Below are 26,901 nucleotides of genomic sequence, written 5' to 3'. Positions count from 1 at the left end.
AGAAGACTTGATGATGTACAGTGTACCCTGGAGGACAGGAGAGGAGAGATATGTGAAATGTGGCACACGCAGTTACATTATTGAAAGAGAGCAAGGCACAAAATAATCTTTTCCAACATCAGCGAGGGTATAGAATGAGAAGACATGAAATGAATTGGCAAATAGGAAAACTTAAAAGCAATATCAAGAAATTCTTTTTCACAGGGAGAGGGTTTGGATGCTTAGACTGCTCTTGCATGAGAAGTGATGGGGTCAAAAACAATGAAGAAATTCTAAAACATTTGGGATAAGCATAGAGGTTCCCTATATGTCATGAAGATGGAATAAAAGTATAAAGCATTTCATAGAATAAAACTTAAAATAACATCCATGTTAAAAAAGAGGCCTAGAGGAAGTTAGACATTAATCATAACTTTAAAGGAAAAAGGGGGGGGGGGGGGTAACCCATACAGTCACGGGTACAATCCTTTCTGGGCAGACTGAATGGGCCATACTAGTCCTTATCTGCTGTCATTTACAATATTACTATGTTTTATGCAGTAGTAGTCTAAAACTAAACTAAAGCTTAACTTTGTATACCGAGTCATCATTCTGAGAAGGCTCAACTCGGTTTACAGCAATTAAATAAACAGGGAATGATTTACAAATGATAAATAGAAGATAATAGCTAAATTTCAAAAGAATTAATTTTCAAAATGTTTGGCAAATAGAGTAGTTTTTAAAGATTTACGGAAAAATTGAAACGGACTGGAACTCCTTAAAAAAAGGGGAGATCAGTCCAGAGTCAGCTTGGTTTTCTGTATTGTACTTTATGTAATGCCTGTAACTCTTCTGGTTCCAGCTACACACAGACCAGACTCGTGCTAATGTCTGCCTTACAAAGATAGAACTTGACAAGCTGCTAAATTTGATGACCCATATATTATTTACAAAATGTGATTTCTCACTTCACCATAAAGCCCAAAGCAAGTTACAAAAAAAGTAATCAATATACAATCCAAATAAAATACCAACCTTCCAAGCAATTATTTCCACTTTAATAGAATGAGGCAGAATCAATATTGACAATTTGTTTAAAAATTGCTGTTCCGTATAAAGCTGTAAGGCTGTGATGTTTTCTCTCGTGTTCCAAAACGCCCAGTGATAAAGGTGCTAGAGAAGACAAAAAAATAAAATGCCAGAGAGATAGTCCAGCAATTGTCTTCCTTTTTGATATGAACTGGGACAGACACACAAGCTAACTGCAAAAATTTATGGTGTGGGGACAAAATCAGGGGTTGGATTCAAAAAGGCACAAGATAAACACAGAGGATCCCTACATAACAAGGGGATGGATTCAAAGTACCGGTAATAGAGAATTTCCAATACAAGTAATATGTAAATGATTTGCACATTATGCAAAAGATATGGGGAGAAAGGAGCAATCTGCACAGACAGGTGGATTCAATCCTAACCCAAGGCAGATTGGGAGGTAACCTCTATGGTAGGACAGATCCAACCCTTGCTACTTTACAGGTAAGGTTAGACTCAGTTAGGGCTCTGGTACTTGACCTAAGGGCCGCCGCGGGAGCAGACTGCTGGGCACGATGGACCACTGGTCTGACCCAGTAGCGGCAATTCTTATGTTCTTATTTTATCTGCTGTCATTTCACAGTTACTGTGTTACTACAGATGTGGTAAGAGCAGTTAATGTGGCTGGCTTCAAAAAAGGTTTGTACAAGTTCCTGGAGGAAAAGTCCATAGTCTGTTGTTAAGACAGATATGGGTCAGTAGCATGGAATGCTGCTACTATTTGGGGTTTTGCCAGGTAGATTTGACTTGAATTGGCCTCCGCAAAAATGGGATACTGGACCGTTGGTCTAACCCAGTAAGGCTATTCTTATGTTCTTATATTCCATTGGATAAAGTGGTATGGTTGCTCCGTTAGTCCATTTTTAATGTAAATAAAGATAAAGGAAAGGAAATGGATACAAATCACGCTCATAAGCGGCCACAACACAACTAATCTCAGCAAAATCATCATTACCCCGATCCTCAAAGACCCTAAAGGACCAATTCCAACCAGGGCATTCCAACTACAGACCCATTGCCTCTATTCCACTCTATGTCAAAATAATAGAAGGACTAGTTGCCAAATTCCTCACCAATTACCTAGAAAACCAAAACATACTCCATCCCATGCAATCCGGCTTCAGAACCAACTTTAGCACAGAAATACTACTAGGATCTCTCTTAGACACAGCTAGACAACATCTTAGCACAGGAAAAAAAAATGATGCTCATACAACTAGACCTGACCGCTGCATTTGACCTGGTAGACCATAGTATCCTACTACAAATCCTAGATACAATAGGTATCACAGATAAAGGATACTCGTGGTTTGAAGGATTCCTAAAATCAAGAACCTATAGAGTTAATCAGACAAAGAAAAATCTGAACCTTGGTCAAACCCCTGCGGAGTTCCCCAGGGATCCCCTCTATCTCCTACACTCTTCAACCTCTATACAGCCTCCCTCATCTCCCACCTGGACAAACAAGGCATAATCTCATGCAGATGACATTACCATTCTCTTACCCTTCGATCAAACAAAACCCTCCATGACAGACACAATACACCAAACACTAAAATCAGTAGCGACCTGGATGAAAGATCACAAGCTGAAATTGAACCCAGACAAAACTAAATTCATCCTCCTCAAAAACAACAAAATACCAACCATAACCAACATTGAAATCAATGCAATCAACTACCCCATATAACCCATGCTAAAATTGCTAGAAATAACAATCGACAGATGCTGCACCATGCAACCGCAAATCAATAAAACAATACAAAAATCATTCTCAATCATGAGAAACTTAAGACAAGTGTGGAAATTCTTCAAAAAATCACAATTCCAGCTTATAGTACAGTCCCTAATACTAGGCCTACTGTAATATCCTCTACCTCCCCTGCCCTGCAACAATAACAAAACAACTACAAACAATCCAAAACACAGCACTAAGACTCATCTACTCATTGAAGAAACATGAACACATTACAGAAGCATATTTCAAATCGCACTGGCTTCCAATCCCAGCAAGAATACAATTGAAATTCTACTTTCTACTATTTAAGACTTTATACGGAGACAGTCCAAGCTACCTGAACAACCGCCTCATCCACAACACCTCAACTAGATATAGGAAAACTCACACCCACTGTTTCCTCTAAGCTGTGCGTTTGTGCGCACGCACACAACTTGCTGAACCCGCGCACACAAATTAAAATAGCGCGCACATAAAAATAAATTTTTGCCTAAAATAATTTTCACTGCTAAAATGAAATGTTACAGAAGACCAGCTGTTCCGATTTCCCATTTATCACATTTATTGAAGTGCTATAATATAAATTTTAAGTCATTCACGTGATTCCGTTATCTTTTGCAGTTGAACTTGACACGTCACGTGCCCCATAGGGCCATAGCCTATGGCCCATAGGATATGAAACACTTCCGATTCTTTGACTTCCTGAAGTTCCGCCATATTGTTTATTTCGTGGAATCGTAGTGTGCAGCGTTGTACTGCAGTTGTATAACTGTATTCATTTATTAAATTGCAACCAGATATAACTCTTAAAATGTCTAAACTGCGAATGGTGAAAAGTGTAAAACGCAAGAGAGCTGCAACAGCTTTTAGGTCTGAGTGGCTTGAAGAAATTGTTGAAACGAGAACACCGGAATCTCGAAATACAATGTGTGTTCGACTGTGTGAAATATTTACCTTTGAGGAAGATGATGGAGTTGTGTGTTGTTATTGTCAAGATGCCAAAGCAACTGGAAAATTCTCTACTGGAAAAATATGGGATGATGTTTGGAAACTGGACTTTCTGAAATGCCATCTATCAAGTAAATCTCATACCGACAGTATTACGAAACTCAGAAGTAAAAATCTGAATTTAAGAGGAGGACTGGTTAACATGTTGCTTGAAAGCCCAACCAAAAAAGAAAACAGGCAAATTAGTTGCAGTCCTGATGAAATTAAGGTTCTTGTCGACAGTGTTGTGCTGGCCATTAAGATGAATATCTCAATGCTCTCTGTTCAAGATGTCAATGAGCACATGGTGAAGTATGTTAGCATACCTGATAGCAGGAGAAGCAAAAACTATGCGTTTGAATTTCTTGGAATTATCAATGGCATCGTGCAAGATGATCGTATGGCAGACATTAAATTAGCAACGTATCATATGTTAACTGTTGATGAAAGCAAAGACATTTCTGTCAACAAGTACTTAATACTCTACTTTAAGTATCGGCCAGTCAATTCAAATGAGTATAGGACATCATTTGGTGGGATGCTACAGTTGGAAACATGTGATGCTGCATCAATAGTAACAGCAATTAGGAATTCTATAGGAAACATGAACTTGACCTGAATAAAATGGTTATGTTCACCTCTGATGGTGCCTCTGTTATGTTGGGCAAAATAGATGGTTTTGCAGCACAGCTGAGAAAAGACATTCCACATTTAGTGCAGCAACATTGTGTTGCACATCAGGAAGATTTGGGACTTTCTGATTCATGGAAAGAAGTAAAATTGATGAAAGAAGTAGAAACTGTAATGAGAACTGTGTACACGGTGTTCTGTCGGTCTTCTACTAAACGATGCAAATTTCAAGAAATAGCAGATGCATCTGAATGTGAATCAATTGCTTTCAGACCTCTGAATGAAGTTTGCACTTAAAACAATTATTCAAAATTATGATCCCCTGTTAAAATATTTTGAAGAAGACAAAGATAATAATCCTATTGTAAAGTACTGCTGAACAGTGAACAATTTCATATTACACTTGAAGTTTTGAATGATGTCTTATTAAAACTGGCTTCCTTAACCAGGGCATTTCAAAATGTGGTTTGACACCATTGGAAGCTTATCATCTTGCACAGGGTAAATTGAACAAATTTCAAATGCAATACTTAGGCGACAAGGTTAAGTGGAGTGATAAAGTCAATAGTCTTCTTGACAACAGGATGAGGTCTGGAGAAAAAATTTTGTTTGATACTAATTCCATATTAACCTTCATCAACATCCTATCTTTGCATCTGGGTGAAAGATTTCCTGAAAATGAAGTTGAGGAATGGTCTGCTTTTGTACAGCAATATCACAATGCGACTTTGACTTCGGAAATGGACATATCAGATCTCTTTGTTTAAAGTATAAACAATTTCTTCCAGAGGAAAGTGTTATTATTCAGCAATACAATGACTTTAAATTCTTTGTTGCAGAAAAAAATCAAAAGCAATCTGATAAACAGCTTTCCAGATATGACGAAATTTGCATTTCAGCATGATCAATTTGCAGATTTAGCATTGGTGCCACATTCTTAGCATCTAGTTCAGATTGTGAGCGTGGTTTTAGTCTAATGAACAATTTGAAGACTAAACAAAGGAATCATTTACATTTAGAGCATTTGGAAATGCTGATGTGTTTTAAGTCACCTTCAAGATGGAGGCTCAACAGATCTTGACAGAATTTATTCGGACTGGATAAATATGAAAGATCGCAGGGAAAAACTTTGAAATCTAAATTGCTGTTATTTTCTAAATTTTAAGTATAAAGTACAATGATACCTTATTTATAGGTATCGCTCAATGAAACATTTCAATGAAACATAATTTATGTTTATTGAAATGAGACTTTATGTTACATAAAGTGTAACTAAAATTACATTGTGTTTTCGTTAATTCAGACTAAACTCAAAGACCTGCCCATAAATGCCCATAACTGAACTCTGGGCCCTCTGGCAATCATTTTTATAGTGCACACAAATTTAGTTTTTCTTTAAAATGCGCACAGATGAAATTTTTTGCGCACACAGCCTATGAAAAATTAGAGAGAACATTGCTCACACTCCATTCTCATACCCCCCAATTAAGGAAATCAAACGGAATAAACTATATGATGACCTACTAGCCACTCAAGCAGCCAAACTAGACAACCAAATTGCCAATCTACTGACGGCATCCCTTGACTACAAGACTTTTAGAAAAGAAATAAAGACCATACTCTTCAAGAAAGCCCTGAAAAAAAGAAATAACACTGCAAGTTTCAAACACCACCTCTCACTAAAGCCAATTACCCCAAACAAATAACCATACTCATTTCTTACTCTCTTTGAAAATGTCCAAGATTTCTTTCTTTCTTTTTTTTTTTCCTGTAAGTTCTTGTTGTAATACTTCCTTGATAATTCTTTTGTAATCCGCCTTGAACTGCAAGGTAATGGCGGAATAGAAATCCCTAATGTAATGTAATGTAATTAATTTGAAAACACTGCTGCTCAAAGACTGGAGCTCATACATAGTGAAACATAGACATAAACACAGATCTCTCCCCCCCACACACACCCACAGATACAGATATACAGTCATTGGGGGGGTGGGGCTCGAATCTTTTAATAGGCTCATTTTTGGCTTGAATCTAACACTGCATAGTAGCTGCTTTGTAACAAGCTTGGCCAAGTAACATAGAAACATAGAAGATGACGGCAGAAAAGGGCTACAGCCCATCAAGTCTGCCCACTCTGCTTACCCACCCCCTGTCTATGCCCTAATGACCCAATTTCCTTATCTTGACACTCATAGGGATCCCACATGGGTATCCCATTTATTCTTAAAGTCTGGCACGCTGTCTGCCTCGATCACCTGCACTGGAAGCTTGTTCCAATGATCAACCACTCTCTCTGTGAAGAAATACTTTCTGGTGTCGCCATGAAATTTTCTGCCCCTGAGTGTGAGCGGGTGCCCTCTTGTGGCCGAGGGTCCCTTGAGAAAGAAAATATCGTCTTCCACTTCGACACGTCCCGTGAGGTACTTAAATGTTTCGATCATGTCTCCCCTCTCCCTACGTTCCTCGAGAGTGTAGAGCTGCAATTTGTTTAGTCTCTCTTCGTACGAGAGACCCTTGAGCCCCGAGATCATCCTGGTGGCCGTCCGCTGAACCGATTCAATTCTGTGCACATCTTTACTGTAATGTGGCCTCCAGAATTGCACACAGTACTCCAGATGAGGTCTCACCATGGCCCTGTACAACGGCATTATGACTTCAGGCTTTCGGCTGACGAAACTTCTATTGATACAACCCAATATCTGCCTTGCCTTAGATGAAGCCTTCTCCACTTGATTGGCAGTTTTCATGTCTGCACTGATGATTACTCCTAAATCTCGTTCTGCTGAAGTCCTAGTTAAAGTTTCTCCGTTCAAGAAGTACATCCTGCATGGATTTCCGCTTCCGAGGTGCATGACCTTACATTTCTTAGTATTGAAGCCTAGCTGCCAGGTTGAGGACCAACTTTCCAATGTAAGCATGTCCTGCGCCATATAATTCTGTAAACTGCATTCACTTACTATATTACATAGTTTGGCGTCATCGGCGAATAGTGTTATTTTACCTTGAAGCCCTTGAGTCAGATCCCCTATGAATATGTTGAAAAGGAGTGGACCCAGGACCGAGCCCTGCGGCACTCCACTGGTCACCTCCGATGTACATTTGGAATAAGCTTGCTTCTTAGATAAAATATTTTTTATCCTATAAACATCTGTTTCTTTGTATTATTTTGTTACACCCACTGCCTCTGGGAAGTGAGCCCACAATCTATAATCATCCAAGTCAGAACATTTATTGCATTATATGCTATGTAATTGCTATCCGGGGAAATGGAACTATGGACATATCCTGGTTGACCATTTTCTTGCCTGTTTCATCATCATGGTCTTCATAGACCTTGCAGGATAAGAGCTAACAATTCTAAGCATTAATTGTAGGTCAGGGAGGGAGGTTATTAAGCTGTATTAGTGCTTTAAGTCTCATTATTTGCCCATTAATGTGACTTAAAAAGAGCTCTAAAGCAGCCTGACTTGTCTTACCACAGCAATATTTAGATCACTGCAGGTTACATAGTAATGAGATACAAAACGTGCAAATGTATGTAAAGCAGCTTATTACTACGCAAAGTTCCTGACAAAAGTTGCATTATGGCCCTATAAGTACAGTAAAATAACCCCATCTTATTTTTACCACCTTTGAGCATTGAACCATAAAGCCACATCCTGATGCTGTGATATGAGGCCTTAAGGGTGGATACTTAGGGGTAGGGGGTCTTTACACAGATTGGGGGATTTTGGATTGAGGGTGCATGAATTAAGGGAGTCTTTGGATTGGCAAGGTATAGTCTAGAAGTTTCAGAAGAGAGCATCAGACTTCGACTTAGTGGGTCAGTGCTCCTGGGCTGCTATTAGGATGATGCCTCAGTCAGGATGGTTTGCAGAGTGTTATTCTTTTACCATGGGATTCAGCAACCTACAGTACAGAAATACTGCAGGTTGATGAATCTCATAGTAAATCTGAGTGAGGTAAAAGCCTTTCACACACCTTGATAACTCCCCCTCCCCTCCTCAGTCAATAAAATCTTGCTTTCCTACTCTGGTGATCCTAACACAGAAAAACAATTGTGTATATATATATTCTTTATATACTAAATTTAAGTGACTGCAGTTTATAATAATAAAGATTAGTCTTGAAGTAACTTCTTTGATTTTTAAATTGGCATTGTCATCTTTAAAATTGTTCTTTTACAACAATTAGTCTTTATAACAAACTACAAGCATATTATGGTAACTTTATGCCTTGTTAAAGTTTATAGTTTTATTGTTTGCTTTGGAATTGTTTTCAATTAAGGCCCAGATTCTGTAAGTTGGCAGCTGCCGATCGCCTATCAATCAGTCGAGGGCACCAGTTACAGAATCGCTCCAAGATAGGCAGCTGAAATGTAGGCCAGGGATTCTCCCCTCTCCTATCAGCTGAGCTGCGATTCTATAATTGGTGACCAAGTTCTAGGTGCCGTTAACAGATTCGTGGCTTTAGAGAGTCCCTGGCGCTCAGCTGATATTGGAGGGGGAAATTTCCCTGCCGCAATCGGCTGAGAGCAGCTGCAGCAGGAACCCCATACCCAACCTCAAATCAGCTGGCAGGAGAGATGCCCACTCCCTTCTGCCAGTGCCCCCTCCCCCCTCCCCCGCTAACTTCCTTGGCAGGAGGATTGCCCAATCCCTCCTGCTGGCAGCTCCTCCAAACATCCCTGGCAGAAGGGATGCTCAATCCCTCCTGCCGGCACCCCCCCCTAACACCCCTACCCCCCACAAACCCACCTGAACCCTTTTATTGGAAGGCTAGCCAGAGGGATGCTCACTCCCTCTGTTCAGCAGGCCTGCTTCTTCCAAATGGTGGACCTTTCCCTTCCCAGTGCATCCTGGGATGCACCAGGGATGGGCCTAAGGCCCTGATTGTGCCAGGTACCTAAGGCTCCTCCCATAGGAGAGGCTTTAGGCACCTTGTCAACCGGAGTTTTAGGCCTCTTTCTCAGTGCATTCTGGGAATGGCCTAAGACTCCCATTGGCAAGATCCCTATGGAACCTATTGCTCCACTCCAAAGGAAATACTGTAGATTCAGGATCTGACCATCTCAACATAATCTTTAATACTGTTATTTGAATTTTTTTTCCTGTTTTAATTGTCTGTTACCTGTGTCCAGATTGTTCTTGTTTTACATCACCTTAGGTGAATTTCTTCATAAGATGGTAAATAAACCCTAATAAACAAGTAAATAGTAGCTGTTTGGATTGTGTTGTTGAGAAGTTATGGATTAGTGATAATCCTCCACCTGTATCTGCTGTTACCTCAGCAATAGTAACTACAAAAGATGAGGAACAGGATACTGCCACAGCCGTTACCACTGAAAATCTGTCTGCAGCTGGCATGCTAGCCCTCAGCAAACTGATGTGATCACTGATAGACACCATATGGATGGATAAGTCAGTCACAGATTACAATAACAGATTTGATTTATGGGAAGATGAACACTCTGTATCCTTAGCTGAAATCAGGAGCGACATCCAGGAAATCTAGGTGCATTGTGGAGTCCAATATAGCAGCTCTGAGCAGTGTTGCCATGGACACCCAAGCACCCCAAAAATAACGTATTGCAACTGCTTTGACCTGTTTGCCAGGTCATAAACAGAAACAGAAATGAAGGAAGGTGGAAGCCCCAGTGAAAAAACTGTGACAAAGACCATGATCGGAAAGGAAGATGTAAGAGTAGGTTGCATCATTACTTAAAACAATGTCAAGCCAATTCACCTATTTTTTAAATTTATTTTTTGCCATATTCATTTCAAAACAAAAAGGAGAAGGAAAATACAGATACCAAAGGAATAAATTAAAATCCAGAGCAAATATATAGTCCAATCGATAAATTCTAACTATGTCAAACCCACATAAATGAGAAACAATAATAAGCACCATCAAAAGTAAACAGGAAATTTTAAAAGGGGAGAGAAGAGACCTGCAATAATTAACTGCTTATACTTGTCAATTCAAATCATTCATTCATCACCAAATAAATAATACCTGGAATCTAATGGAATCCAGGTATTCCTCCCCTCCCCCCGACTTAGCTAATCAGGGCTAACTTTTCCTGCCGTGATCAGCTTATGGTTGCTGCAGCCTGACTTTAGGATCCTGCGGCAGCATAGATAGGCTGATATGTAGGCCAGGGTTTTCTGGGTCTACATTTCAACCACCTATCTTGGCTGAATTTAGGCATAATTCTGTAACTGGTGCTGTTGAATGACTGACACATGATCAGTGGCTGCTTTTCAGGCGGCCATCAACAAGTGCCAGTTACAGAATCAGGCCCTAACTGATTAACACAAAAATGCCCATGACAATAACTTAAAAAGTCCCAACCTCTAGACCAGGGGTGTCCAACCTTTTGGCTTCCCTGGGCTGCAATGGCCATAAAAAATGTTTCTGGGGCCACACAAACACGCAAACGCTGCAGCAAGACAGAGGAGGGAGCTGGCAAGATGGTAAACACCCGGGGGCAGCAGAGGAAAACACTGCATCCCCCTCAACTGGGGCCGCACAAAATACTTCACGGGGCCTCATGCAGCCCTCGGGCCGCAGGTTGGACACCCCTGCTCTAGACTGTCTCTGATTTTCTGCCATTATCTGCCTATACTGTGCCCCCTCAAAACAAAAAGAAATATTTGTACTTCTCGAATAGCATACACACATTTTAGAGTTACTACAGGACATGTATGCACACCTAATGTAGATTAATAAAAGGGACCCAAAATGAGAGAGGGTTTTTTGTGGGGTTTTTTTTTGGGGGGGGGGGTGCTGGCAGTATTATCCTGCTAGTTGAGTTTCAGGCCCATTCAGACTTTCTTTAAGTCTCATTCAGTGCCTTTTATTAACTGGAGGTCCAAAGCTGAGGTACCATTGGTCTTCATTTTTGGCTATACAGATTGTTTAGCAGTCTCAGCACAAAACTGCCAGTGGCTGTAGAAGTCCTTGAGAAACCCAAATTAAATTTTCCATACACCTGTCACAGTCCTGAAAGCGCATTCTCCTATCAAATTTTAACATTGTGTTTTTCTATTTTGTTAAATAAGAATTTTTTTTTTTTTTTTAAATCTCAGCACAAGCAAACAAAGCTTTGTTTAACATCACATATATTTATTACATGTACATCTGTAACAAGAAATTATTTAAAACACTGGAAGTGCTATATGGAGAAGATTGTAGATATGATTTATTTAAAAAATGATTGTTTTAAACATACCACAGATTTACCAGAAATGGATGCTCAAGGCCCTGCATGATCTGCAGCTCTCTAAAGACATTCCGGACCTCATCCCTCTCGATGCACTTCTGCTTATTCATGTACTTCATGGCATACATTTTCTTGGTATCCCTTTTCTGCACAATGCACACCTAAAATATTAAATCAAAATCACAAAGATTCAACTATAACAGACACTTAGAATTGCCCACCATTCGTGTGTGTCATCAGTACCAGTAATCAGCAGTGAATCAAGTATATGCACTAGGGGGAAAATTCTATTTATGTTACCTAAAAAAAATTGCTGCCCAAAAAACATCTGCGCTTAGCTCATTCAATAAATCACATCCAGAGTGAGGTGCGGTTTATAGAATACTAGTCTTTAAGCCTGTTACATTAATGGGTGCTAGAATAAGAGATTTTACCTCATGCAAAATTTTTTCTGCAGCCCTCCAAGTACCCTATTTTTTCTGCGACCCTAACAGTTAAAGTTTAACATCTTTCCTTTCTCAAATCTGACACATTTCAGTCACTATATGAAAAATAAAATCATTTTCCCTAACTTTGTTGTCTGGTGACTTTATTTTTTTGTGCTTTTAACTATGTATCCAGGGCCTCCTACATGCTTCTCCATTGGTCCTCCTTCCCTCCCCCAACCAACATCTATCTCTCCCTCCCTCCATGAGTCCAACTTTTCACTCTCTGCCCTCTCCCCCTTCCCCAGTGTAATATTTCTCCTTCCCTCCATTCTGACTTCCTCATCCATCTCACCCTCTCCACGTACAATGCTTTCTGCCTCCTGCACACTTTCTGTCATTTCCTGTTCTCTCAGTGGCATCCCTCTTTCCCACCCCCCAACCCAACATGTTCTCTCTCCATGCACCATCTCACCCTCACCTCCAGTGTGTAGCACATTTCCTTTACCTCTGCCCTGTCCATCAGTACCCCTTCCCTGCTCCCCTCTGTCCAGCAATATCCCTTGTCCCCTGTCCAGCAGCACCTCTTCTCCCTTTTACATCCCCCCTATCCAGCAGTACCCCTTCTCCCTTGTCCAGCAGCACCTCTTCTCCCTTTCTTTTACCTCCCACTGTCCAGCAGTAGCCCTTCCCTGCTCCCTTCTGTCCAGCAATACCCCTTCTCCCCTGTCCAGCAGCACCTCTTATCCCTTTGTTTTACCTCCCCCTATCCAGCAGCACCTCTTCTCCCTTCCTTTTACCTCCCCCTGTCCAGCAATACACCTTCTCCCTTCCTTTTACCTCACCCCTGTCCATGTTCTCCCTTCTTTTTACCTACCTCCTGTCCAGCAGTACCCTTTCCCTTCTCCCCCTATCCAGCAGTAGCCCTTCTCCCTTCCTTTTACCTCGCCCCTGTCCCTGTTCTCCCTTCCTTTTACCTCCCTCCTGTCTAGCAGTACCCCTTCTCACTTCCCTGCTCCCCCTGTCCTGCATCCGCTAGCTTTAGTTTAGCTTTAGCCGCGGTTTCATCAGGCAGCCTCGGGGCTTTTGCTAGGCTGGCCCACCTCGCATCATTGAAGTGAGCCTGCCTAACAAAGGCCCCATGGCTGCTTGATGAAACCGTGGCTAAAGCTAAACTAAAGCTACCTGCCGCTGCTGGTCCAGGGTTCAGAAGAAGAGGAGTCCTGCCAGCGTATAGCCGGCAGAAGGCAGGAAGTCAGCCGGTATCGGCAATCGGGGCAGAAAGCAGGAAATCAGCTGATGCCGGCACGGGTGATCAGTAGCAGAAGGTGAGATTATCCTACTGCGCATGCGGAGGCACGGAGTTGTAAGTGCGCATGCATGGCTAGGGTTTTATTATTATAGATGTGGAGCACCCATCCCTGTGACTAAAAATTAGGCGTGGCCATTAACGCCAATGAAAACCTGTCATAAATGCCTATGCCTAATTTGTGTACAGATCAAGAGTATTCTATAACAGTACACCTAACTTTCAGCAATGCCCACAGCCTACCCAGGCTCCTCCCCTGGCCACCCCCCCTTTTGAGATCCATGCAATAGAATTTACATGCACCACTTTATAGAATATGCTTAGAAAGTTTTGCACATAAATTCTAGTTGGTGGCCATAATTGCTTGTTAATTGGCAATTATCGACACAGATTGGCTTGTTAATTAATTAAGCTTAATGTACAAAGCTAGAATTTGCACAGATTTGCATGCATTTTAGTTGCAGTATATAAAATCTGGGGAAAGAAACTATCCCCCTCTTTTACTAAGGTGTGCTAACCGAGTAGCGCGTGCTAATCAAATTAGCGCACGCTAAATGCTAACACGTCCATAGACTAACATGCACATGTTAGCGTTTAGCGCACACTAAATTGATTAGCGTGCGCTAATCTGTTAGCGTACCTTCGTAAAAGAAGGCCTATGTATGATAGTGCCTAAGTGCTATAAGGTGTAAGTGCATGAATTTAGAATGTATTTATTGGACATGCTAGTGATATCTTTTCTGCCAGGGGATATACATGTGGGCAAAGTATGGTTGGACCATGGATCTGACACCAAACAATGCACACTACTTATAGAATGCTATGCTGGCACTCCTAGGTGTGCTTATTTATACCAACCATTGACCTGGTGTAAATGATTGCACCTAACAGTAGGTGTGTCGAAGTGGATTTGTGTTAGTAGTCTAAATTTACTTAGGAATGCCTAAGTGCAGTTATAAAATTGGCATTAAACATTGCACTTACTTCAAATTATAGACTTGCCTTCTTAATCCTATACAAATGGTTTGTGTATTTTTGCTTGTCTTGCCAAACTTGAACTCAAGGTATGTTAATATAATTTTGGTATGGTAAGGTAGCTCCATGTCTAGAGGGTGTTTGGCTGGAGGCAAAAGAGGGTAAAGTGAATTGTTCAAGGTCATAAAGCACATCAGGGTGAGAAGCAGGATTTGAATCCTTTGGATCCCTGGTCCTCAGCCTGCTAAGATTTAATGCTAAGAAATGCAAGGTCATGTATTGAAACTTGAAGGAACTTTACATGAAAGATGAGCGGAGCATGAGTGTGATAGTATGTGATGATCTTAAGGTGACCTAACTGGTTGAAAAGGTGACGGTGAAAGCTAGAAGGATGCTAGGGTACATAGGGAGAGGTATAGCCAGTAGGAAAAAGGAGGTATTGAAGCACCTGTGTAAGACTCTGATGAGACCTCATTTAGAATATTGTGCACAATTCTGGAGGCTGTACCTTCAAAAAGATATAAACAGGATGGAGTTGGTCCAGAGGAAGGCTACTAAAAAGGTCAGTGGTCTTCGTCATAAGGCGTATGGGAACAGACTTAAAGATCTCAATATGTATACTTTAGAGGAAAAGGGGGAGAGGGGAGATATGATAGAGACGTTAAAATACCTATGTGGCATAAATGCTCCTAAGGCAAATCTCTTTCATTTGAAAGGAAGCTCTGGAATGAGAGAGAATAGAATGAAGTTAAGAGGCTCAGGAGTAATCTAAGGAAATACTTTTTTACAGAAAGGGTGGAAGATGCATGGACTAGTCTCCTGGAAGAGGTGGTGGAGACAAAGGGCTAAATTCACTAAACCTTCCGATCCTGTCCCGACGATCGCAAAACCCAATTCATTAAACTGCTGCCTGATCAATCTCCTACCTGATCCAATCCGCCCATGCAAATGAGGGCAAATGGCATGCAAAAGTAGGAAGCGATTGATTCACTAAGCAGAAGAAGAAACACTGATTGGGTTTGCCGATTTGAAAAGAAGCAACTGCTGAAGACCAGTCGCTTACTATTCTTGCCGACTCTCCTGCCCTGTTCCACACTGAAATATCAATATCAAGGTTACAACCCCATATAAAACAACCATTAAAATTAAAAATAAAATTGTAAATTAACTTTACATATGTGTAAAAATCCTTTACATATGTGTAAAAATATTCTGTAAAAAGCGCATTGCGAGCCTGTGGTTTTAACCTGCGGGTTTAAAGCTGGCTTCACTATGTCGGTCACAAATCATTCATTTTTAAAAATGTCAAACTTGTAGGGCCAGCAAAAGTAAATTGCAGCCACCTCTCTTCCTTTCCAAGCTTGTGCTTTGCAGGTGGTGCATTTGATGCCCGCCAATGACATGCGGGAATAAACCCCGCCCACTAACTACGTAGTAAAAGGGCGAATAGCAAGTGCATGCATACATTGCATCAATAGACAAGGATACTCTGCGCATGCGTTTTGATTGCTCTTACAGCGACTCGTGGGATCGCTGTAGGGCACACATCTGATTAGATCATTTGCATGTAGAATCTGTTGTGAATCGATCGCTTGGCAAAATTCAGCCAAGAATTGCCCAACAACGATCCAGATTGGTAAGTTTAGTGAATCTAGCTCAAAGATTGTCTGAATTTAAAAAAGCGTGGGAGAGGAAGAGATAGTGGATGCTGTGGATGGACAAACTGGATGGGCCATTTGGCCTTTATCTGCCATCATGTTTCTATGCTGCTCCTCCTTCACTCTTGCTCACCTATTGCCTCTTTTGGGACCCAGAGAGCATGAATCAATGCATTAAAATTACAGGTTGCATAAAGTTATTATACGTTTTTTGTTTCACATTCTGTGTTGGGGAGTGTGAGCCTCTACTGAAAGCACCTACACCAGCACTGAGTACCTTTGGAGAAGAGGAAGAAGTAGGGCATTGGTGAAGGGAAGGGAGAGAAGATTCTGGAAAGGGTCCAGAGAAGAGCGACTAAAATGGTTAAGGGGCTGGAAAAGTTGCCGAACAGTGAGAGATCGGAGAAACTGGGCCTCTTCTCCCTTGAAAAGAAGAGACTGAGGGGACTTGATTGAAACATTCAAAATACTGAAGGGAATAGATTTAGTAGATAAAGACAGACTGTTCACCCTCTCCAAGGTAGGGAGAACGAGAGGGCACTCTCTAAAGTTGAAAGGGGATAGATTCCGTACAAACGAAAGGAAATTCTTCTTCGCCCAGAGAGTGGTGGAAAGGTGGAACGTTCTTCCGGAATCTGTTATAGGGGAAAACACCCTCCAATGTTTCAAGACAAAGTTGGACAAGTTCCTGCTAAACTGGAACTTATGCAGGTGAGGCTGGACTCATTTAGAACACTGGTCTTTGACCTGAGGGCCGCCGCATGAGCGGACTGCTGGACAGGATGGACCACTGGTCTAACCCAGCAGCAGCAATTCTTATGGAATGAGGGCTGCAGTAGGGAACTAGATATGGGATACTGCCCTCTCGTTCTCCCTACTGCCGCCCCCAAATGCTGCTGTTCAAGGTGAAGTGCTGGTTTGCTTTGTGGCAGGCACGGACCTGAATTCAAGAAAGTATGGGACAAACATAGAGGATCTCTAAGGGGGGAAGGGATTGTACAGGTGAGTAGTTTGTAGTATGGGCACATAGCCCATATAGTCTGTCTATGCCATCGTTTTGTATGCTTCTGTAATACCCTATCAGTTTCCTTCCTTTATTCTGAACTGTATTGCTGTTTTAAACACATACAATGATTCAAAAACCACAAAAAAATAACTCCCCCCCAAAAAAAAACCTAATGCTTGTGAGGCCATATTTATGTTGTAATAAATAAACACAGACACTGACATGGTATCACAAACTTTCAAAATCAAATGCATTAAGTTAGTCCAATAAAAAAGGTATCGCTTTATTTCCTTTATGCTTTTGTTTTATTTCTGTATATTACCTTGAAAAGTGAACTAACACGGACACCACACCATTTCACTCAAAATTAAAAGAAAATGCTCTAATTGCACTGATACTTCCTCATCGTTGTGACCCAGTTTATCTATCGCATCTTTTGCCCTGCTTCACATCACACTCAAGCTAAGTTGCAGTGACTCAGATGAGCGTTCCCTGCTGTGTTTTAATGTTTAATTATAAAACAAATTACACCAATCAAGTGAAAGCAGAGCATGCTCTTTACTAAGCTGTTGTTTCTGTGCACATTTCATCTGGTGTTCAGACAGGTTGCAACTGGTCTTAAATTAATTTCTTCAAAATTATGCATCACAATAGTTTTGTAAGTCTAACTTCTTGCTATCACTGTTTTTGTCTTTTTCAAGGTGGGGGGGACAGTCTTTGCTGGGAAGGAGGGGGAACACCAAGACCACCTAACTTTTCCTACTACGTCAAACCCTTTACAATGGCATCTGGGAACATCAGACAGTATGATAGTGGTCCAAAACTCCTGGGCAGAAAAAAAAATTAAATTACAAAAAAAGAAAAAATATAGGGCTTCTTTTATGAAGCCACGTTAGGCATTTTTATCACCGGCTGCGGCAGTATCAGCACTGACGCTTATAGAATTCCTATGAGCTAGTACTGCTGCGGCCGGCAATATAAAAGCCTAACATGGATTTGTAAAAAGGGGAGATAGAGAAGACACCTATGATAAGGTTACTGCAACACATCCATCTAAATCAAGAGTGTCAAATGTCGGTCCTCAACATTGTCAATTTTCTTATAAGAAAACAACAGTGTACAAATGGAATAAATGTTTTTCTGAGGGGAAAGAAAGTGTCACTGATGAAGAGAAGTCAAGGCGGCCAGTAACGAGCAGAAATAACAAAAAAAATTGCAAAAATTTTGGTGAACTGTGTGTCAAAATCGTCGACTGACTGTAAGAAGCATAGCAGACCAAGTAAACATCGATAGAGAAACAGAAAAATCTTAACTGAAAATCTTGGCATGAGAAACGGTGTGCAAAAATGGTTCCTTGTGGCTCTTGTATCACGACAACACCAGCTACTTGGCACTGTTTGTGAGGGAGTTTTTAGCCAGTAAACAAATAACTGTATTGGAACACCCTCCCTATTCACTTGATCTGGCTCCTAATGACTTTTTTCTTTACCTGAAGATAAAGGAAATATTGAAAGGAAGACATTTTGATGACATTCAGGACATCAGGGGTAATACGAGGAGAGCTCTGATGGCCATTTCAGAAAAAGAGTTCCAAATTGCTTTGAAAGGTGGACTAGGTGCAAGCGTCGGTGCATAGCTTCCCAAGGGGAGTACTTAGCAGGTGACCATAGTGATATTCAGCAGTGAGGAATGTAGCACTTTTTCTAGAACGAAGTCATGAACTTTATTGTCAGATCTCATATGTAAAAACGTAGGCACCTGAAATATAGATGAGGGTTTTAAAGGCCTACGTTTCAGGCACCTAAGTTTTTGGAGAATTGCGCTTAGCGGTGCCTAAGTCATGCTCCACCCATAGAAACTCCCACTTAGGCATTAGGTGCCGCTAAGCACCATGTGATAGGCGCCCACCTTTTATAGAATCGGATAGGCACCTATCACACAATTAAATTTTATTTTTAACAATTATTGAGGCTATTAAGGGTATTTTGTCAATTAAGTTAAGCGCGTATCCTTAGGCACCCTTTATAGAATCAGCCCCACAGTGCTATCCTCTTAAACATAGCACTACCCAGGGACAGAATTCAAAATCCAAAAAAGTCCACAAAACTTATCCAAAATACACAAAATTGGTTCAAAATATAGGAGAATAATGCTAGGCTATCAAAAAGCCAATTTCAAAACTTATCAGCCAACAAAGTTTCTTCAGCCAGACCCGACAGCAGCCCTGTTTGCATATCAGCTGTTTCAAGGGCACTGGCAAAAGTCCTTTCTCCAAACCGCCAACTTATCAAAACAAAAAAAGAAAAATAATAAAATGTCCCATATCAGGCTGGTGAGCCTGCTGTACATTGAATATCAGGTAAGATATCTTTTGAATGCAACACTTATTTTAAGCTGAAGATAGACAACAAATTTTAGAACGATAGGTATGCCCTTTATCATAAAATAAGATTTTGCTTAATCATCTTTAACTTTTTATGGGGAATATTAAGGTTGGTCATATACACTATCTGCTGGTTTCTGTATACGGCATGCTGCTGAGATGTGTACAAAAATTAATTGGTTAACAAGCTCTTGGCCATTAATAACTGGATGCTAACAACTAATTATTGATGCTAATTGGTATTCTTAAAATGTGTGTGCACATCTGGCTGTGTGCTTTTCTAGAAGGCAGGGCAGCTAACTCCATAACACATAGCTCAAAAGGGGGAGTGGCCATGGGAAGGGCATGGGCATTCCAAAGAGTAATGCACATTAGAGAATGACACGGTAGTTGTTACCTGCGGCTACCCGCTGCTAGCCGCGAGTAACCCGCCAAAACGGTGACCAAAAAAAGAGGTCACCACGAGATCGGGGACAAGACCATTCACCGCCCCATGGAGCGGTGAATGGTTAGCATGTGCGATGAATGAGCATTTGATCCGGCAACCCCCTCTCTCCTGCCGGCCGGCCGGCCATGCATCTCCCTCCCTCCCTCCCTCCTTTTACCTTACCTTCTCTAGTTGAAACTTGCGATATCTATAAGGCTATGCACTGTATTACAGCCGGAGCCTTGAAGTTGCGGCACGTTGCCTGCTGGAAAAGTCTCCTCTGACGCAACTTCCTATTTCCAGTTGAATCGGAGGAGACTTTTCTAGCAGTCAACCCAACACTATTTCAAGGTTCTGGCTGTAATACAGCGCATAGCCTTATAAAAATCGCCAGTTTTGCCACAAGAGAAGGTAAGGGAAAGGGAGGGAGGTAGGGAGGGAAATGCATGGCTGGCCGACGGGAGGGAGCTGCTGGACCGCGTGAAGGGTGCTGGGGGTGGGGGGATGGAGAGGAGAAGACGCTGAAGATGGGGACGGGGAGGTAAAAGGGACAGCGGGGACAGTGACGGGGCGGTGAAGGGGACGGCGGGGACGGGGCGGTGAAGGGGACAGCAGGGATGGGGCAGTGAAGAGGATGGGGGTCCGGGAACGGGGCAGTGACGGAGACAGAATTTTTCCCCGTGTCATTCTCTAATGCACATAGTTACAGAATACCGCCTCGGTGCACTTAAGCTGGGTGCCAGCATTTACACCAGGTTTCAGCAGGTATAAATCTGGTTCCCAAATTTAATTGTGGGAATCAGCATTACTGTACACATGGTTTCATAAAGGGAGTGTGTGTCCTTAATAGAAGAGCACCAATTCTTTCTGCCACCCATTTTTGAGCACTTTATAGAATTCCTCCCCCCCCCCCATACATTATTATGATCAGGTATAGTACATTATATTATATTTTTAGAAAATAACTCATTCTTACCTTTCCAAAACTCCCTTTCCCAATTGCTCGTAGTATTTGAAAATGATCAAAATTAACTGTAAAGGAAAAAAAATAAGTTTAATAATGTTGGCAAGAAACAAGATTGTTGGCAAGAAAGAAGTGAAACGTGATGCACATTGGAAAGAACAGCTCATATTATAGCTACTTGATACTAAGAACGTATGTTCCATCTAACCCAGTCTCCTGTCTCTGACAGTGGCCAGTCCAGGTCACAGCACCTGGCTGAAACCCAGATAGTAGCAACATCCCATGCTACTGATCCCAGGGCAAGCAGTGGCTTCCTCCACATCTGTCTCAATAGTAGACTATGGACTTTTCCTCCAGGACAAAATCACATTTTAAAATTACTATTGTAATTTGTATTTCCACAAGATATTTTATCATAATAGAATAGTAGAATTACATTTAGGGGCTCTTCTCTAAACGGCATTATATTTTGCGTCTAAGATACTATAACATAGAATTTTAATGTGGGGCAAGCCCAAAACTAATCCCCTCTTTTAGAAACATATGATAAGCTTTGTAGCACGCTAAATATTAGCGCACACTAAACATGCGCTAAATGCTAATGCATGCATGTTATCCTATGGATGCATTAGCGGTTAGTGCATGCGTTGATTTAGCGCGCGCTAAATCCATGCTAAAATGCTTAGGCCTTATTTTACATAGGCGCGCTAAGTGTTTTAGCATGGATTTAGTGTGCGCTAAATCAACGCATGCGCTAACCGCTAACGCGTCCATAGGATAACATGCACGCGTTAGCATTTAGTGCGTGTTTAGCACATGCTAATATTTAGCACACGCTAAAAAGCTTAGCGCGCCTTTGTAAAAGAAGGCCTAACACTTCATCATGAAGGAGCATTCAGATTATTGCATAGTAGCTGCTCCCAGGCCATGCAGAAGTACTTATACCAAATTTTATATATGGCGCCTAAAATATTTGGTGCCGACTAGTAGTATCATGTTAAGCGCGATTCTATAAAAGTTAGGCACAGGAATCACGCTCATTTTCCAAAAAACATAGATGTCCAAAAGACAGCATAAACTGGCACTTAGACATCTTACCAGTCAAAACATCCCAAGTGGGCATTTTCCAAACTGACCTTTTAGATGCCTTTCTGGTCGTTTTGTCTCCAGTGCATCTAAATCTTAAGGGGGCATGTTAGAGGCATGTTTGGGGTGGGATTAGAGTGAGTTTAGCCCTTGGACTTTACAGCAATAGTCAAACATTTTACAAAATGTCCAGGGCACAATTTGGATGTTTTGGGCTAAATCTGTTTTTAAAACAAATGAGGATAAAAAAGGTACCCCAAATTACCATATGATCACTGGAGGGATGAAAATATGGCCCCCACACATTCCCCCAGTGGTCAGGCCCCCCACCCCAAAAACAATACATTTCTATCTCTATGACAGCTGCAGATACTATGATCAGTTCTAGTAGAGCCTAATGGTATAGTGAGGGTAGAAGGCCCCCAGGGTGGTGGTGCTTCCCTATACCTTCCTCTCTGCCCCCCATATTTCTTCTATGCCAAACTCCCCCTTGCGCCCTCCTCGTCGCTCCCGCTCCTTCTGTGCCCCCTTGCCACACTCGTGCCTTCCCACTCCCATACCTCTTCAAATCTTTGCCAGCATGAGCAGCTTCTCTGGCCTAGTGCTCGCACTGGCTTTCCCCTTGACGTCACTTCCTGGTCCCGTGACCCAGAAGTGATTTTAGAGGGAGCCAGGCCAGCGCGAGCAACAGGCTAGAGTAGTTGCTCGTGCTGGCGAAGATTTTAAAGAGGTTTGGGGGGTGGAATGTGGCATGGGGTGGGGTGGGGTGGAGATGAGCAGGCGTCCCCACCAAGACGGCGCCCATCCCCCTTCCTTTACCACACCACTGGTAGAGCTGCAAGCAGGTCTCTGAAATAGCCTGGCGGACAGTGCAGTGGACTGCAAAGAAGGGGAAATGGAAAATCGGCCATTTTCTACCTGCACTAAAAATGGCCTTAACGCAGAGGAATGATCCACATAAGGGTGTGTTCAGGCCACTTTTTAGTGCAGCTTTTATTAAGGTGCGCTAATCGATTTAGTGCACACTAAAAATTAGCGCATGCTAAATGCTACGGCAACCATTATATTCTATGGGCGCCTTAGCATTTAGCGCACGCTAAATCGGTTATTGCGCCTTAATAAAAGGACCCCATAGAACTTTAAAGCCTATTCAAAATATATATAATTTTTCATACAAAAATATGTTGGTCTCTTGTACATTTTTTTAAGATGCTCATTAATTTTTACTTTGGATTTCATTCAATTCTATCCTGAGTACTCTGCAGGCGGTATGAAACGTGCACTTATCAGCAATTATTTACTAACCTACACACATTATATTTGTGGGTTATTTTGCCCTAAATTATATCAATTTTAAAAACAAACATGTGAATAAGTTGGAGAATTGCCCCAGCAAACTACCCCACACGTTTCCTGCTGCTAAAATGTACAAGTGGTTTTCTCAGATAATTTTACTGTACTTGCAAACCTTCAAAGGTGCTTATTTTAATTTTATATACACTACTTGTAAGCCTGAAATCTATTCAAGTGGTATGTTGTTGGGTTTTTTTTTTTTTGGGGGGGGGGGGGTTAAATTCTTTATTGATTTTCAATTCGAGTACAAAGTGCAAAAAATTTTACAAACAAGTAATATTAACCGCACTTACATTCAATCAAATAATAATACAAAATATATTTTCCCCCCTCCCTTCCACCCTCCCTGGATGTGTGTGAAAATCAAGTAGGAATTAAAGGCTTATACAATTAGTCAGATTTAACAAATTCCATTAATGGACCCCATGTTGCTTTGAATATTTTATTATGTCCCAATATTTCCGAATTCATTTTTTCATATCTATAACCTTGACACAAAGTTTCTCACCAAAAGGAAAAATTTAACCTGTCCCAGTTTTTCCAATTCCTGGTGATCATTTGCATGGCATCCCCTGTCATAATTATAAGAAGTCTGCTTTTATACCTGTCTAATGGATTTTTAGCTTTCAACAATGTCCCACATATGACCACAACCTAGGACAATGGAATTGATGTTTCCAGTATCATATTAATTTGTCCCCATATTGATTTCCAAAAATTGAGTACCAAAACTGACGCCGCCCGACGCCGTGCAAGCAGGAGGACTCTGCTCTCTATTAGAGCCCCTGCCGCTCCAGCAACCGCGGATCACCGAACGCAGACCGACTTCTGAGTCGGACTTTTTCTTCAGCCCTTGAGGGCCACCGAAAGCCTCCCCCACCCAGCGACTTCCTAGGCAGAGGAAGGAGGAAGTTTCTGCCATCTTGTCCCTCCTTCCTCCGCCCGACGCCGTGCAAGCAGGAGGACTCTGCTCTCTCTTAGAGCCCCTGCCTCTCCAGCCACCGGGGATCGCCGACGCAGCCCGACTTTTGAGTCGGATTTTTCTTCTTCAGCCCTTGAGGGCCACCGAAAGCCTCTCCCCCCAGCGACTTCCTAGGCAGAGGAAGGAGGAAGTTTCTGCCATCTTGTCCCTCCTTCCTCCGCCCGACGCCATGCAAGCAGGAGGACTCTGCTCTCTCTTAGAGCCCCTGCCTCTCCAGCCACCAGGGATCGCCGACGCAGCCCGACTTTTGAGTCGGATTTTTCTTCTTCAGCCCTTGAGGGCCACCGAAAGCCTCTCCCCCCAGCGACTTCCTAGGCAGAGGAAGGAGGAAGTTTCTGCCATCTTGTCCCTCCTTCCTCCGCCCGACGCCGTGCAAGCAGGAGGACTCTGCTCTCTCTTAGAGCCCCTGCCTCTCCAGCCACCAGGGATCGCTGACGCAGCCCGACTTTTGAGTCGGATTTTTCTTCTTCAGCCCTTGAGGATCACCGAAAGCCTCTCCCCCCAGCGACTTCCTAGGCAGAGGAAGGAGGAAGTTTCTGCCATCTTGTCCCTCCTTCCTCCGCCCGACGCCGTGCAAGCAGGAGGACTCTGCTCTCTATTAGAGCCCCTGCCGCTCCAGCAACCGCGGATCACCGAACGCAGACCGACTTCTGAGTCGGACTTTTTCTTCAGCCCTTGAGGGCCACCGAAAGCCTCCCCCACCCAGCGACTTCCTAGGCAGAGGAAGGAGGAAGTTTCTGCCATCTTGTCCCTCCTTCCTCCGCCCGACGCCGTGCAAGCAGGAGGACTCTGCTCTCTCTTAGAGCCCCTGCCTCTCCAGCCACCGGGGATCGCCGACGCAGCCCGACTTTTGAGTCGGATTTTTCTTCTTCAGCCCTTGAGGGCCACCGAAAGCCTCTCCCCCCAGCGACTTCCTAGGCAGAGGAAGGAGGAAGTTTCTGCCATCTTGTCCCTCCGCCCGACGCCGTGCAAGCAGGAGGTCTCTGCTCTCTATTAGAGCCCCTGCCTCTCCAACCACCTCTCCAGCGAACTCTGAACACAACCCATACATCCACTCTCACAACCAACTCAAATAACTACCAAACCGCAATCTTCACAAATTTAAAAAAAAAAAAATGGCACTGCGTACACACAACCTCATTCTTGCCCTCATACTAATTGCCACATTTATAGCAAAATGGAAAACCACAGGCTACCAAATACAAACCATCCCTATCCTAACAACAACACACAGACCTGTTCAACATACCAGAAAACTGCATACCACTAGAACACTAACTCCATGCCCACTATCCAGCCAAGCCAGCATCCCCACCATCTGGGGAAAAAGACCCCCACCAAAACCTAACTCAAACACACAAAAATACCAAACCTCACCAAAAACTATCATCAATACAACCACTACACCAACCACAAAATACACTACAATTGCTTGCGCATATATGAACATCAGATCCGTCAGCCCAAAGGCAGAATTAATCAAAGATTGGCTGACCAAAGACAATCTAGGCTGTCTCTTCCTAACCGAAACATGGCTCACCTCTGAGTCAGACCCAAGCATCACAGAATTCTGCCCCAATGGATATAAACTTGAAGTAGTATGTCGAGAAAACAGAAGAGGAGGAGGTCTAGCAATCATAACAAAAAACAATCTCAACATCGACGTACTAACCAAGCACTCCACCCCTTATCTTGATATGCTAGCCTGCCAAATATCTGACAAATCACTCAATGGAAACCTGAACTGTCTTATTTGCTACATTACACCAGGTAAATGGAACACTTCAAAACAAGAACTTGAAGAATTCATCTTCCAGAACTCACTCTCCTCCACACATAACTTGATCCTCGGAGACTTAAATCTCCACTTAGAAGATCAATCATCCAAACAAACAACAGATATACTCTCATACCTCAACACTTTATCCTATCAAATTCTCAACCCAGAACCCACACACGAAAAAGGTCATCAACTTGATATAGCAGCTTACTCATCTCCAAATCAAAACACACAAAACATCTACATCTCAAACAGGTCCTGGCACCCTACTCTATGGTCAGACCATTTCAAATATTCATTCACCATAAATTGGGCTCAAAATAACAACAAACCCATCCCAAAGAAAACACTCATCAAATTCAGACCGAAAATCGAACCTCACACATTCTGGAACACAGTCGACCCCGAAATCGACCCCAACAACCCCAAAGAATTCATAAACAGCTGGCGGACCCTCAGTGAATCTACACTAAACGAACTTGCTCCAATAAAAAACAAAAACAAAATAGACAGACCATCTAATAAATGGTTCGACGACGAACTTCTACAACTAAAAAGAAAATGCAGACAATTAGAAAGATCATGGAAAAAACAAAAACACAACCACATCAAAGATGAATGGAAAATCCTAATCAAACAATACAATACCAAACTGAAGGAAAAACGAAAAAACTACTACTCCAAACTCATCAGCACCGAAAAACCAGACACAAGAATACTTTTTGACATCTTAAGAAATCTCACCGATACCAAACCATTTCTCGCCACCCAAGGAAACCAAACTCCCACAGCCACCCAATTAGCGGATCACTTCAAACACAAAATCATCACAACCAGATCCACATTCAACAATTCAAGAATCAACATAGAAGAAATACGAATCAATCCCAAAACAGATGAAG

General features: G+C 42.2%; 1 protein-coding gene across 1 annotated transcript in view; it reads right to left on the bottom strand.

Moving 5' to 3' along the window:
- STK32B (serine/threonine kinase 32B) overlaps window positions 1-26,901 on the bottom strand; it is a 353,804-nt gene that overhangs the window by 285,990 nt on the left and 40,913 nt on the right. The window contains exons 2-3 of the mRNA XM_033949387.1: window positions 20,811-20,866; window positions 11,661-11,812 (exon numbers count right to left, since the gene is read on the bottom strand). Coding sequence (XP_033805278.1) covers window positions 11,661-11,812; window positions 20,811-20,866 — 208 coding nt within the window. The remainder of the gene's footprint in view (window positions 1-11,660; window positions 11,813-20,810; window positions 20,867-26,901) is intronic.

Source organism: Geotrypetes seraphini, chromosome 1 (assembly GCF_902459505.1).
Source record: "Geotrypetes seraphini chromosome 1, aGeoSer1.1, whole genome shotgun sequence".
Taxonomy (NCBI): domain Eukaryota; kingdom Metazoa; phylum Chordata; class Amphibia; order Gymnophiona; family Dermophiidae; genus Geotrypetes; species Geotrypetes seraphini.
The sequence above is the reverse complement of the archived record's forward strand: the minus strand, read 5'-3'. Positions and strand labels throughout refer to the sequence as shown.